At 42.2% G+C, this 15867-nt stretch overlaps 1 protein-coding gene and 1 long non-coding RNA gene across 6 annotated transcripts in view; one reads left to right on the top strand and one right to left on the bottom strand.

Annotated features, from left to right (window-relative positions):
- LOC140601210 (uncharacterized) overlaps positions 1–3543 on the top strand; it is a 22309-nt gene extending 18766 nt beyond the window's left edge. For all 3 annotated transcript variants that reach the window (XR_012004258.1, XR_012004259.1, XR_012004257.1), the window contains one exon: positions 3360–3543. This is a non-coding gene — a long non-coding RNA (uncharacterized lncRNA). The remainder of the gene's footprint in view (positions 1–3359) is intronic.
- STAMBP (STAM binding protein) overlaps positions 1–15867 on the bottom strand; it is a 26229-nt gene extending 10362 nt beyond the window's left edge. For 2 of the 3 annotated variants that reach the window (XM_072769849.1, XM_072769851.1), the window contains exons 1-5: positions 15785–15867; positions 13724–13941; positions 3459–3534; positions 3074–3169; positions 1591–1957 (exon numbers count right to left, since the gene is read on the bottom strand). In XM_072769849.1, the coding sequence (XP_072625950.1) occupies positions 1591–1957; positions 3074–3169; positions 3459–3534; positions 13724–13926 (742 nt within the window). In that variant the 5' untranslated portion in view covers positions 13927–13941; positions 15785–15867. Of the gene's footprint in view, positions 1–1590; positions 1958–3073; positions 3170–3458; positions 3535–13723; positions 13942–15324 lie in introns of all 3 variants that reach the window. The other variant, XM_072769850.1, reaches the window with a different exon arrangement.

Here is a 15867-nt window from a genome sequence, read left to right as displayed (position 1 = left end):
AAAGAGGCATGAATGCACAGAGAAACTTATAAACCTGGTTTAGAATGCCAAGAATGAGCCCCACCCTGGATACCAGAGAGAACACTGTGAGAGAGACCACAGGCTCAAGTTAGGGGGTGTCTTTCATGATTACATTTTCATTTAAAAAGAAAAAGGATATTGTTTTTCAGATGTTCAACAGCAAGCTCTGGATTGCTGAGGAGGTAATAGATCAAGGAGCAGGCAATCACATGGCATCTGAGGACAGTATTTGAGGATTCAGAACGAAGGCTCAGCACAGTCCTTTCCTTGCAATTCTGCAATCACTCACCGAGTGCACACCAATGGGTACACTGTGCTCAGCCCACCATGAACACAAATACAAGTAAGATTCAAGCCCTAACCAGTACAAAGTTAAAATCTAGTTATTGGCAAATAACACTACCAGGTAGATGATCTCAACTGCATTACAGATACTAAGAGCTCTGGGAGTCTTGAGGAGAACAGAAGCAATCTGAATGAAGGGAAGGGAATATGGTAAAACTTTAAGGAAAGCAGGGAAGGCAGAGACAAAGAAAGGAGATTATAGGTTCAGGGCAAATGCTAACAAACCTCCTTGGATAAGATAGTCCAGAGGCTGCTCTGGAAACATGACAGCCCAATCAGACCAGAGCACAAAATGTGGATGAAGGAATGGCAATGGGAGACAAGTTGGCTGAGTACATGAGGCAAAATCCTAAAGGCCAGGCTTTGGAGTCTGGCACCCCCTGCCCACTCTTGTGTTGTCCTTGTAAGTGGATCTTCTGCAAAGCTGACTTCCCTAAATGCTACTTGAAAACCAGTTCCTTCCCAAAATGATCTATTCTACTAATCAAGGTACATGCATCATTTTGCTGCTACTGTTACCGTCTCAGGTGATCAGTGTGAGAGGAGGAAAGACTGCCGACAGTTTTTATGGCTAGACTGAATCATCACCAACTACATATGATATTTACCTTGACTAAGCTCCTTAAGGATTAGGAACAATTTTAAAACAAGCATAATTTGGGATGCCTGGGTGGCTCAGTGGTTGAGTGACTGCCGTCGGCCTAGGGCGTGATCCTGGAGTTCCAGGATCGAGTCCTGCATTGGGTTCTCTGCATGGAGTCTGCTTCTCCTCCCTCTTCCTGTGTCTCTGCCTCTCTCTCTGTGTCTCTCATGAATAAATAAATAAAATCTTAAACAAACAAATAAATAAATGTCAACTGTTGAATTGTAAAGTGGTACTACAAATTTCAGATTTCCCTTCCAGAGGGCCAACAGTGGTCTCTAGTTCACTGAACATTTTGAATCTCTGTAAAATCCTTAAAAGTTGAGGGTCTGACTTTCAAGGATATCATGAGCTCTTCAGATAATCGACCTGTGCCAGGTAAATTATATGACTGAAGCAAAGGCCACTTTCATACAGTAGCCAGTGTGACAGGACACCGCACAGCAATACTGTGACGAGGGGCTTCTGTGACCAGGGCCTAATGGGTGGGATCATGGAGGTAATCTTAGATTGAAACCCCCAGAACGACACTCTGCCTGGCTGAACCCCAGGTGGAAGAGGACCTGAGCGAGTGGACTCACTACTTTCTGAGTTGCTCAATGCTCCAGGTTTTAAGGACCTGTCTACCACAGGTGGCTTGGCAGGCCTTACAGCTGTATTACAGTCCGCAGGCTGTGCAGATGCGACAGGTGCTGGGGGGAATATGTCTGGGGAGGGCTTCTCCAAGTCCGGCACCAGAGGCCCGCCTAGGCCAGGGTCCACCTTCCCAAACTCTTGCACGATTTTCAGCCGCTCCTTTTCCAGTTCCTGGTTCCGGATCATCTCCTCAAAGGCATGGAACTGCTCCTGTTCCAACTGCTGCTGCTTCTGCTGCGCCACCCTCTGCCGTTCCTTCTCCAGCTCCTGCTGGATGGCCACATTCCGGGCGAGTTCTTCTGCTTCTCTCTTCTACAAAGAAGGAAGAGCAGTTAGACTTACACATGATGCTCAGGTGATGTCACACCTCAGGAGGACAAGGCTTTGCAGCACAGTGATTTCCTAAAATGTACACCTGCTCTGGCCCAATTTCCCAACACGGAATTCACGTTGCCCTCAGCAGTTCCAAGGAATGGTCACCACTTGGGTCTAGCTGGCCACTGCAGACCTAGTCTTCCATTCCCACAGATCTCTCCCCAATAGCTCTTACTGATGCATTTTCTTCTTTACCGAAATCCTGATGCAATTTACTATCTACACCTCATAATCTGCATCCTACACAGTTTTATTCTCTAAAGGTGCTATGTACACATTCCCTCTCCCAAGTAAGTCCACAAAACAGAACCAAATCCAAACTTGTACCTGTTGTATTGGGGGTCTCTATTGAATTTTAACCCAAAAGGAAGCCTCTGAAATTTTCCTTGTGATTAGTTCAATAAGAGAATGATATTTTAAACTAACAAGAAATATCAAGTAATAATCTCCTTCAGTAAGGTTTTCACTCACTCAGTTCCTTAGAAAGATATGCATCACTGCATATCTGTTTACTTCTCTGCTGATTTGCAATGTTAGAGTCCAGAATAGGACTCAGCAGAGCACTACAGAATAAGGTGGAAGTGCTAGCAGCGTACATTCACATCTGACACAGACTACAGACAGTGCTTTGGGAGTTTCTCCACAGGCTCTAACTAACTCTTCTAACAAGAATCAATTGAAAATAGATTGAAAAACAATCAGTTATTATTAACAGGTATAACCAAATGTGAATCAACACCTCCAAGTTCACTGATCTAAAAACCTATGTTTTAATGAAAATTTTCACTGTTCTTAGGCTCTCATTCTAGATACAGCAGAAAAGCAACAGATTTTCTGTCCCTCAAATCACCTCGGGGGACAAGCAGGCTAAATATGCATTAGAATCCTCAGCCTAAACACTTGTGTTCTATTCTTTTGAGTTTCTGGCCTTTGCTGAAAGAAGTAAAATATGCCACTAAAAGCACAGGATCTGCTAAAAAAATCATATTACAATGCTAGGGCATACCCTAAAAAACCAAAATAATTTCCTTCCTTTTGGTGTTATCTACTTACCTTTTCTTCATTATATTCTATATATTCTTTGGTATATCGTTTTAATAGCTCTTCCTTCAGCTCTTCTGCTTTGGGAAATGCAATTTCCTTTAACTTCTGAGACACAAAAATAGAAAACTGAGAATGAGGATAATTCCCAGCTAATTAAGTAGAGAAGTAAAAAGTATAATTAAGTCAATTTGGCAATGATAACAATGTTTCTAAAAACAATGTAAAGTACCCCCTACTGTACAATACCTGCTACTTCATAACTGATCTGGTGAAATGGCCTTATCTCCCATTGCAGGATTTGATGCTCAGATGCGGACACAACTACTTTTACCTTGGAGTGAGTCTGTGCTGCTTTGAAGCTTTTAGATGGGCAACAGTGAAAGCGAAGACCCACCTTTACTGTGTCTTTCTTCTCAGGAATGACAGCTGATTTGTAATCTCGATGCTTTGGGAGCTTCTCAATAAAGAGCCTAAAGGAACAGATCAGAATTATTATCATGCAAAATATCCAAACGTCCAACAGACTCTGAAGCAAAGCAATTGCCTTATTCTGCAGCCACTGTTGAGATGGGTTTCCAGACATGCCAGGGAGGGGTCACACACATTGGCCATGTTCCCCACCCACCTTTAACCCAATGTTCCCCACCCACCTTTAACCCTACGTTCCCCTCCTCTCCCAAACCTGGTGTGCAGGAAGCACTAAACTCCCACAACTAAAAAGATAAGAGGGGGAAAAAAAGCAAACCTACCCTGTGCCCAAAAATATACCTCTAAAGAGATTATTTTTCTTGTTATAATGACAGTGACAGGTTTCCAAAGGAAAGGGCCTCTGTCACAAATTCTTCTTCAAATAAGTTTGGCAACCAAGGGCAGGGGGCTGAGAAAAACCCATGTTTTATGACTACCCTAGCCCCGTGATCTTAACTTTTGCTTCTTTTTCTTTGGGATTCGTGTTCCTTCAAAGCAGGATATTCTCTGCATCATATTAAGCACTGAGATGCTTACACAGTACATGTGTTGTAGGCATGTAATACGTGGATATTACATATGTGATGTGCCTTACGGTCCTGATGGAAAGTTCTTAGAGAAACTAAGTGCTAGATTTTCTCTTTCAGTTTTGTCTGTGGCTGTAAAGCTCAATGGGAAAAATAAACCGAATCATCTCACAGATCTCTAATATTTATGACGTCTACTTGGGAACAGTGAAAACAAACAGGAGTTCAGTAACTTGTCACAGCCCAAAGTGGCAGATTCAGTTGGCCAGTTTCAGAGTCTATTCTTCTAATCACTATATCACTCTGCCTCTACAGGGCTCCTGGAATGCCTAGAACTGTTAGAGGGGTACTGAACAAAGATGTCTTTTAATAGAATAAGTTGTAATAAATATAAGCTGAGACCCAAAACAAATCAATTGAGGGGAGTTTGCCCACAGCTCTAAAATACCATACCGTAGTTGGGGACTAACTGACTCCCAATTTCTGCCATGGGTAGGAGTAAACGGAGGAGGAAGCCTTAGTAAGGAAAAGAAGCCGACCCCACATGAAAGCAAACTCTTTTTAGATGATGCTTCCTCTCTTGGTTCTATATTAGGCATATGAAATTTTCATTTCAATCCAATCTGACAAGACCCTTCAGGCAGAGATGAATTCTAAAATAAAAATGATTCTAAAACTCTTCCCTTTGGGTTCATGAAAAAGATATAAAACAGTTTCCTTAAAGTCTGTATTTAGAATAAATACAGATTCATTTGTTCACCCATGAGGTCCTGAAAAAGATATTAAGATAAGTAAGACTAGTTAATATGTGCAAGAGACCTATAATTCAGTAGCTCTGTCTGGCCCTACAAGACCAAGCTACCTGCTCATACTTTAGGAGGCTGAATGTGCTTTCTATGGAAGAATGATCAGCCAAGACAGTATCATGTCACATAAATACCACACTTTATATTCACGTGTGCTTTCAACCTAAAGGGCTGTGAAGTCCCTGAGCCCAGAGATTCCTGTATCTTGTGCTTTTCTGCATGTCCCTTTTTTTTTTTAAAGATTGTATTTATTTACTCATTAGAGACACAGAGAGAGAGAGAGAGAGAGAGAGAGAGGCAGGCAGAGACACAGGGAGAGGGAGAAGCAGGCTCCATGCAGGGAGCCTGATTCAGGACTCGATCCCGGGTCTCCAGGATCATACCCCGGGCTGCAGGCAGCGCTAAACCGCTGCGCCACCAGGGCTGCCCTCTGCATGTCCCTCTAAAGCCAGCACAGTGCCTGTATGAAGAGGCACTTAATAAATATTTGAGGCATAAAATGGTCTTAAGACCTTCAGATGAGCTGAGAAAAAAAAAAAGCCCAAAGTATAAAAAAGTGCATACAGTATACCATCTGATATGTAAGAAGGGGGACAATTCTCTATCTGTATGTACATACACATTTACTTTTAAATAATAATACAGGAAACCAAGGAATGTAGAGGGCAGGGAAAATAGAGTAGATGGGACAAGAGTGGGAATGAAACCTCTCAGCATATACCTCTTCCTATTATTTTGATTTTGAACCATGCAATGGAATCTAGTTTTTAAGTAAAGGTAACACTTCTAGATGCACACATGAATATCTTTCTCTTGTTTCAGCAACTGTAGTCAATTTTCTGAATGAGAAACATATGCACAGAAGGGTCTCTTGAAAACAGAACAGGCAACATAACCCATTGTCTGTACTGGAGGCAACAGCACTCAGCGGTGAGGAGGCAGGCTCTGGAGCCACCCTGCCTGGGCTCACATCCTGGTTTAGCCATTTACTAGCTGCGTGAACTCCTGAAAGTTATCCAGTCTCGCTACACTTCAGTTTATATATATATATATATATAGATAGAGAGAGAGAGAGAGAGAGAGAGAGAGAGAATCCAGTGCTACCTGATAGGGCTGCTGGGACATTTAAAGAGATTAAAAAAAGAGTCAGGCACAGTGTCTAGCACATAGCCAACATCTGCTTGATATATATGCTATATATAGCGCATATATATATATATATATATATATATATATAGTGATTGCTATATTATGCCATATGATTGTTTTTACCAATAAATAAAAAGTGTGAGCAAGAACAGAGGAAGATGTTAACTCCAGGGCTAGAAGTGTTGTAGACATAGAATACCAGTGGCCCAGATGTATACTGTTCTCTGGGGTAAGATCTGGTTGCAGCTTAGAGAGGGTACCAAAGCAAAGATGGTACTTAGAACAATGAGGATAAAAAGATATGCAGAAAAGGACAATGAGGATAAAAAGAGATTTGCAGAAAAGGAAATCAACTTTACTTATAATGAAAGAAATTCAAATTAAGATAAGGTACCACTTCCATATATCAAATTGGCAAAGGCTTAAAGATTGATTATAACCAGTGTACACAAGGATGTAAGGAAATGGGTGTCCATATATACTCTTAACAGGACTGAAATTTGATAACATACTGTGTTATTACAGAACTGTAATTTTCCTGGAGATAGGGAAAGAAGACACCTCTTCAAATTTTAAACTCTGTATTTTAAATTCACAATTTCACCTCTAGGAATTTATCCTACATAACAGTACAAAGATATATATATAAGACTCATCAGTATAGCATTGGTCACAAAAGTAAACTAAAAACTCAAATGTCCATCAATAGGGGATTATGTAATGAATTATGCTGCAACAACATAGTAATTCACTCATTCATTAAACAGATATTTATTGAGCACCTACTCTGGGGTCAGGCATTATTGTAAAGGCTGGGGATTTGGCAGTGAATATAAATCCCTCCCCACCACAAGGTGTGTATTATAGTGAGGGAGACAGACGATAAAAGAAAACATATATAATCAGAGCTAGGAGAAAGTCATTAATAGGAAAGGGGAACATGAAGTGACAGGAGAGGGAGTGAGATTTTAGATAGGGCAGCTAAGAAAAGCATTGCTGAGAAGATGGCATTTAATTAAGGACCAAAAGAGAGGAAGCCATGAGGAGGTCTGGAACAACACAGTTCCAGGCAAAAGAAATAGCCCTGAGGAGAATGAGATGGATCAGTATGTCCTGATATGGAAAGATATGACTGTTAAGAAAGCAAGTTGTAAAATAAAATATATTGTATGATTTCATTCACACTTTAAGAAAAAAGGAATAAACACGTGAGCCTATGTGCTTCCATGGACACAAACATTTTCCTATACACACAAGAAATAACAGTGGTTATCTCTGGTGGATATGACTCTCCTTTCCACTATAGTATTTCTCTTGCCAGATGGTTTGAAAAATAATTGTTTTAATTTAATCATGAATATTACTTTTCTATACAAATAACAAATTCAGAGTCAAGCAGAAATCCTATAACATGGGATTATAGATTATAGTGAGCATGACCAGAGATCCCAGTCTATAAGCCTCAAACCCAGGGGAAAACATTTTCAATACAGGTAACAGATCATTTTCAGGAAGCAGGTCTGTGTTACAGGAGGCTCACACAGCAGACAAGAATTGCCTAAGTCCTCTGTAACTCCCTTCTATGTAGCCTAGTCAATGACCATAAAAAGCTGTGAAAGAATTCACCGCCTGGATAACTGTCTGTGCTCATCATGAAAATATGTACTGATTTAATATGCTGAAGATCCTGCTATACTGGGGTCTGCAAAAGGCAAAGTATTCCTGCAGGAGGGAAAACCTCTGAGAGGCAAATGTGCTTCAGATCATTAAGATGCCTGAACTGCCCCTGGGAAAAGAACAAACATGCCTTTTAAAATCCGGAATTAAAGTATCCACAAAAGGTCTAGAGCAATGACCTGCAATAGTGGAGGAGGCAGAGGAGCAGTAAGGTAGATGCCTGCTCCCCTCCCTCCTCTTTCCTCAGTTGTAATAATTGCCAAAGTGAGCCATTGTTACTAACAAGAATATACCAAGTAAAAAGCGGTGCAAAAACAGACTGAGAATATTAAGCCAGAGGTTTTTTGCAAGTCCTACAGCTTGTCAGTTCACAAAATCAGAATTAGGGCCTTAAAGATACCTGTGAGAAAAATGAAAATAGCTACATTTATTGCTTCCAGTCAAGCCAATCCAAAAGTTCCAAATTAAACTCCAAATCTAACAAAGTAAGTAAATGAGCTGCTGCAGCCCACCTCCTTCTCCCTGAGCTCTCTTCCAGGCCCACTTGATGGTACTAAATGGTCCCATAAATGGACACCATATACAGGGACAGATCCCCATATTGATCTTGCTGTTAACATGGATATTCGTGTCACTCAAAGTAACCTCAAGTCATAGAACGAAATTGATTTAAGTATCTGTGTATTCTTAATCCTACCCCCTCTTGGCTATTCAAGAGTTTATTGCTATTAAGCCCTTTTTGTGCTGTCCCATCAGCTTCTCCTTCTCCACAGGTTCCTTTCCATCAGCAAAAAATCTACTCCAGAATCTCCCATCTCAAAATACATACCACATATTCATGCACTCCTTGTCCCCCTTCAATTACTCCTTCATTTTTCCACTTACTCTCTATCCAAACTCCTCCAAAGAGTTATCTATGCCAGGGCTTGGCAAACTAGTATATCCAGTCTGGCTTGCCATCTGTATCTGTAAGTGAGGTTTTGTCGGAACACAGCCACACCCATTCGTTCGTGTGTTATCATACTATAATCAGAGGTTGTGACAAGGTTCAAATGGCCTACAAAGCCAGAAACATTTACTATCTGGCCCTTCACAGAAAAAATTTGCCAACCCCCAGACTGTACCTATGGTGTTTACGTTCTTCTTTTTTTTTTTTTTTTTAAGATTTTATTTATTTATTCGTGAAAAGACACAGAGAGAGAGGCAGAGACACAGGGAGAGGGAGGAGAAGCAGGCTCCATGCAGAGAGCCCAATGTGGGACTCGATCCCAGAACTCCAGGATCACGCCCTGAACCAAAGGAAAGATGCTCAACCGCTGAGCCACCCAGGCATCCCTGGTATTTACTTTCTTATTGTCCACTCACTTTTCAGCCCACTCCAATCTAATGTCTTCATAGTCCTTCCAATGAAACTGATTACCAAGATCACCAATCACATCACAACAGCAAACCCAAAACCTCACCTACCCCATCTGACCCATTCTGATACACTGCTACTCTCCTGCATATACTGGCCTCTTTTAGTTCCCATGACACCACTTTCTCCTGGATTTCCTGCTGCTTCTCAAATCTCCCATCAAGTCTTATCTGCTGCCCCTCCCTACCCAACCAACCTCAGGGGTCTTCTTATTCTATAGTCTTATTAACAAGGTTTCTGATCTTTCAATGTATCACGAATCTTCCTGGCACCTGATGAACCCTATGGACTCCTTAGAATAATTTTTTAAAGATATAATATAAAATGTGAAGAGTTACAAAAGAAACCAATTCTACTGAAATACAGTTTTCAAAATATAAAAATTGCACTATGGGGACGCCTGGGTGGCTCAGCAGTTGAGCTGCCTTCCGCCCAGGGCAAGATCCTGGATCAAGTCCCACATTGGGACTGGCATGGAGCCTGGCATGGAGCCTACTTCTCCCTCTGTCTCTGCCTCTCCTTTTCTCTCTCATGAATAAATAAATAATCTTTTTTTTGAAATTGCACTATGTGCTTCTTTATTGATATACTGTTAATATGTTAAAAAAAAAACAGGATCTAATCATGGCTTTAATAACTGTATTGCAATTAAGGAGTAGAGGTAAGCATAAATGCTGTTTTGGGATAGCAGTATCCATCATAATGTGTATTAATTTCCATTGGTGACAATATAACAAATATTATTAATGCTACTGTGAAATGGAAGGAAATGCTAAATTTCAGTTAGAGGTTAGTAAATAAGAAAAGTTTTTCCCAACCAAGTTTGTGGAACCTAAATTCTATAATGAATCCCCATGGGGTTCCTGGACCCCCCCAAGTAAGACCTATATGCCAGAAGATCTTAGCAGTTCTCATGGCTTCAGAACCACCCATATGCCAAGGACTTCTGGGTTTGTATCTGCAAGCCAGACCTCTCCTCAGTTCAGGCTGGAATGTCCAACTTTCTACTGCGTATTTCACAGGCATCTTTTTTTTTTTTATTATTTATGATAGTCACAGAGAGAGAGAGAGGCAGAGACACAGGCAGAGGGAGAAGCAGGTTCCATGCAGGGAGCCCAATGTGGGATTCGATCCTGAGACTCCAGGATCACGCCTTGGGCTGAAAGCAGGAGCTAGACCGCTGAGCCATCCAGGGATCCCCTCTCAACCTCTTTTCTATACCATTCTCCCCATCTAAATGGGCCAGCACATCCTAAGTTACTCAGGGCAGAAACCTGAGGTCAACCTTGACACCATCATCCTTGCCAAAATGTCAGTCAGTCAGTCCCATGGGCTCTAACTCCACAACGCCAAATCCACCTGCTGCTTTTCATACTGCCACACTCCTTCATGACATTGCTCTCTCTCTTGAATCGCCATAAGATTTTCCTAATCTGGGACGCCTGAGTGGCTCAGTGGTTGAGTGTCTGACTTCGGCCCAGGGCGTGAACCCGGAGTCCTGGGATCAAGTCCCACATCGGGCTCCCTGCATGGAGCCTGCTTCTTCCTCTGCCTGTGTCTCTGCCTCTCTCTCTCTCTCTCTCTCTCTCTCTGTCTCTCTCATGAATAAATAAATAAAATCTTAAAAAAAAAAAAAAAAGATTTTCCTAATCTCCCTGATTTCTCTTAACACATCCTCCACTATATACCACATCATAGCCCAAATTTATATTTTTAGAATATAAGTAAAATTAGGTCATAACCTCACTTAAAATTCTGCAATGGCTTTCTAATTCTATCAAGATAAAATGCAAACTCCTAACCGTGGCCTGCATGATTCGGCCCCACCTGCCTTTCCAGCCTCATCTTCTTCCTCCTCACTTGCTCCATTCCAAACACACTGGTGTTCTTTCAATCCTCAGGACACACTAAGGTATTTCTACTTAAGAGCTTCTGAACACACAGTAATGCCTGTTTTAAACACTCTGCTCCATACTCTTGGAATGACCAACTCTATGGCACCCTTCAAGTTTCAGTGTAAAATTGTTTCTATTTGATACCCTTGGTTATTCTGTCATAGCCCTCTCTTTCTTGCTTTCCTAGCATATGCCTTACTTTGTGACAGTTATTTGCTTACCTGTTTATTATCTTCTCCCATAACTGGAAAGATACATCAGTAAGGGCAGGAGCCATTTTACTTCCTATGTATCCAGGACCTAGAGCAGTGCCAAGTACATGGCAAATGTACACAATATATATTTGTTGAATGAATATGGTCCCTGCCCTCAAAGCACTTTCTATGAGGGGCAACAGGACCCAGAAGGTTCTCCAGAAAATATTTGATAGAGTGATTCCATGATTCTATTTAACTTTCTCAACCATAATTCTTTGAAGAATTGTGCCCTGGGGCCTCATTTTGGGAGAACTCTCCACCAGATTGCTGGAAATATACAAGAAAACTATTTCGGTCAGCAGCAGAAGAAAGGACAGTAGCCAAAGAAACTTCTCAGGAAAATAAGTTTTGTGCCCACTGTGCTGAAGAATGAAAAACTCTTAATAGCAAAGAGAGGCAAAAATGTAATTATAATTCTATGTAACTTTATCAACATTTAAATCACATAAGAGGGCATGATGGCATGGGTGGACTGCACAATCTCTAAGGAGACAAGCACTACGTCTAAACTTAAAAAATAAAGAAACAACAGCTGTTCTTTTTCTACCAAAGGGACTCTTAAATCACAGTACAAATCCCAGGAAGTCTACTTCTATGCTACTTTTCTGTAGAGCATTGGTTCTCAACCAAGGCAATTTTGCCCTTTAGAGACCATCAGGTAGTATCTGGAGACATTTCTGGTTGTCACAACTCAGGGAGGGAGTGAGGGGTGCTACTGGCATCTGGTGGATATAGACCAGGGATACCATTAAACACTCTACAATGCACAGGACAATACCCACAACAAACAACTACTTCCACCCCAAATGTCAACAATAACAAGGTTGACAAACCCTGCTGCAGAGCAGTATGTGATCAAAACCTTAACATGATATAACTGAAATGCATTTATCATTTCTGGGAGAACATGTAAGAAACTATTAAGAGTGATTGTCTCTGGGGAAGGGCACTGAGAGTTTGGAAAAAAGGCAGGGATAGGGAGAATTAGTTTTAAAATATATATATACCCTTTTGTGCCTTCTGCATTCTGCACCATATGTACATGTTACCTGTTCAAAAAATAAAAATAATCAAAAAATAGTCAGTGTGGCTCAAAACTATGGTCTCAACTCTAGCTCCAACTCATAGAACATTACCAAAAAGAAAACAAACAAACAAAAAAACCCAAGACCTATGTTGTAGATGAATCCTGAATTAAGAGTTAGAAATTTGGGGATGCCTGAGTGGCCCAGTTGGTTAATTAAGCATCTGCCTTTGGCTCAGGTCATGATCCCAGGATCCTGGGATGGAGCCTTGCATCAGGCTCCTTGCTCAACGGAGAGTCTGCTTCTCCCTCTGCCTCTGCCCCTACCTCCCGACTCGTGCTCCCTCTCTCTAATAAGTTTTTTTTTTTTTAAAGTTAGAAAATCTAGGGGTCCCTGGGTGGCTCAGTTGGTTAAGCACCTGACTCTGGATCTCAGCTCAGGTCTTGATCTCAGAGTCGTGAGTTCAAGTCCTATATTGGGCTCCACACTGGGCATGGAGCCTACTTTAAAAGAAAGAGAGAGAGAGACAGAGAGAGACAGAGAGAAGATCTGAGTTTTGTTACTCTAAAGTGTGGAACAAAGCACTAAACCCAGAGCCCATTTCCTCACATGCAGAATGAGAGGACAATGTGCCCTACTCCATGTACCTAGAACTATGAAGATCAAATGAAACAATGCAGGTGAAATATTCTATGAACTATTAAGAGCCATACAAACACATCGCAGTCATTATTTTTCTAAAGGTCCTGGTATTATGAAAGAACAAAGCTAAAGATGATAAATGAGACCCTTTAACATTATTCCCTTTCTAAATTACACATCATTTCATTATCACTGGGGCTTTGGAAGCTGTTCCCTGTTAATTGCACTACTATTTTCTATTTATGCTGCCTACCCTAAGGTGCTGAGCAACTCAAGGGAAAGGTCTTATGGTGAGCCACACAAACTATAGGTGGTCAATACTTACTTGATGATTTGCATGATTATAATAAAGGTTAAGAAGAAAAACCTTTTTCTTGAATCACTCAATTTGTGACAAAATAAGTAGAGGTGAGGAATTTTGGCTCTGCTAAACTTCAATAATAACCCTATGATTAGCTGCCTCAATAAAGAAAGGACACAAAAAACACTCATCAATACAAAACATGCACAGCTTAACCATCCTCTCTCTTGCCTAACAGCTGGGCCACATGGGCACAGGCCAAAAAGCTAGGTCTCTTACTCATGAAATCACTGAGTCATGAAAATAACACTTCCAGTACTCATGACTTTGAATGTCAAGGACAGTATGTAGGAGCTGCCTGCAAAAATGATTAATGCTAATGATGTTGTAAAGTTCTCTAGTTTTAGCAATTCTGAGCAGAATAAATGAGCACAAGAGCAGAATGAGTGAGACATCAGTCACTGGAATAGAAAAAGGAAATCGGGGGTGTCTTACGTGATATACTTGTTATAGAGGATGAAGGCATGTTCAATGTTGCCTTCCTCAGAGTAAATGGATGCCATTCGGATAATCTCGACTCCAGAGCGGAAGTACCGTCGGGGTGGAATGTCTTCATTTATCTCCACTGTGCTACCCATCTGGGACAGGGCTCTCACCCGGTCTTCGGGCGGAAGGCTCACATCTCCATGGTCAGACATCAGGACCAAGAAGTTCTGAGACAGAAAAAACAGGTGGTGTCAGTACCATGGTTCTCATCACCCCAGCACAGCCTAGCACACGGTATGGTTATCCCACAAACTTCTACCTTATGAAGAAATTAAGAGAAAAATACCACGCACTGTGGCTTGAATCAAATAAGGTCTCTTTCCCACAAGAAGGCTGAGACCCTCAAGAAGCCCATATCACAATGATAAAAGCATTGGCCAACTCAAAAGCCTACAATACCTGTGCCATAATTAGGTGGTACAGGGAGTAAAACTGAAATGGGGGTTCTCTTATACCTTTCATACTAATCATTCCCTATCATTAGATAGCTTTGCTCTCAGTATCATAAAAGGGTGAATGGCATCTTATATTTTTTGCATGATTTCTCCTACCAGCTACCCACTTCCATCTACCCAGTACTTGGCATAGTATATCAATGAACTTTCGTGAGGACTGTTAACTGATTTCAAGTTTGTTCATTTTTATTTAATGAGAATAACTTAACATTTTTCCGTGGTGTACTTTTTCATATCTGAGCACAAGGTAAGGGGAAATGGCCTGGAATGAATGCCCACAACCCTAGCTCTGTGCACTTAAACACTATTCCAGTCAATCCACAACATCATTCATTACGTCAGATTAAGGAATTTAGATGTAAAAAAACAAAAAAAAACAAAAACAAAACCCTTACTTAAATCTATCTTCAAAGACTAAGCACTCTTCAAATAAAAAAGGGCACAAAGATAACTTAGGATGCAAAGATGGACCAGCAAAAAACCCAAGGGTTTTCCCTCCCTGGATTTCAAACTGCAGTAATTCTACAATCTTTCTCGATCTGTTAGATTCCAATTCCCAACCGGTATCAGTCTATATCATTTTCAAAAAGAATCTGGATATTCGTTACAGATTGAATTACAGCACACCCTAGCCAGCATGCTCTAGAATAAACAAACTATCGAAGAATATGTTTTGGAATTCAAAGCCCTATGTCAATTGACCCCATTTTGTATTTTTAGTCTTAAACTTGACTCCTTCCCAACAGAGATCTTTTGTTCTCTCAGAATTCTGACCTGCCCAGAAATCCTCACATGTGTTTAATCTGTCCATACACTATTTTTCTGTTTCCCACTCCGCGCCCTCCCTCAGAGAGGCTTCTCGTGGCCAGTTCTAGCTCGAGGTCACACTTCCCCCAAACTTCCTCTCCAAACACTCTCAAGAATGGTACAAAGGCTGTGCGGACGACCGGGGATGCAGAGGTATTCCATCTCCCCCAAGGCCGGTCTAGAGGCTCAGAAAGCCGCTAGCAACTCCAAAACCTTCCCAGCTGGCCTAATTCGTAAACTCGATCCAGAGCCCATTAAAGCTAACTGACGCTTGTGGTGCCTCAGTACCTCTGCGGAAGAGGATCTGCGGGGTCGAGAACGGAAGACCCTCCCAGGACCAGCAAGCGGTGCCCGGTGCTAGAAGGCTACGCACCCCTCCACCAAGAGCAGATGCGGCATCCCCAAAAAGGGGCAAAGGTGGCACAAGGGGCTGAGGAGTTAAGACCAAGAGGAGGTCAAAGGAAGTGGCAAGCGTGAGCGGAGGGCCCTCCTGACACCTGCTTGAGGCCCCCTTCTTGAAGGCCCTCAAGCCCAAGTTGCCAACCCAGGGCAAAATTATCCTGGTTTTCGGGTCTTCAGAGCGCGGCAGGCGGGGACGCGCCGGGCCTGGCTGGGACCGGAGCCGTCAGTGGGCTCGCGGCGCGGCGGGCCGGGCAGAGGGCGCGGGGAAGGACAAGGCTGCAGGCCCCACAGTCACCGCGGCCGCTCCCCTTCAGATTCCCACCACATTCCCGGGACCCTTCCCCACCTGTCCCCGCGGACGCCACTCCGAGCTTCCGGAAACGTCACATCCGGCGCCCGCGCCCGCGCCCGCGCCCGCGCCCGCGCCCG

The sequence above is a fragment of the Canis lupus genome, chromosome 12 (genome assembly GCF_048164855.1).
Source record: "Canis lupus baileyi chromosome 12, mCanLup2.hap1, whole genome shotgun sequence".
Taxonomy (NCBI): Eukaryota; Metazoa; Chordata; class Mammalia; order Carnivora; family Canidae; genus Canis; species Canis lupus.
The sequence above is the reverse complement of the archived record's forward strand: the minus strand, read 5'-3'. Positions and strand labels throughout refer to the sequence as shown.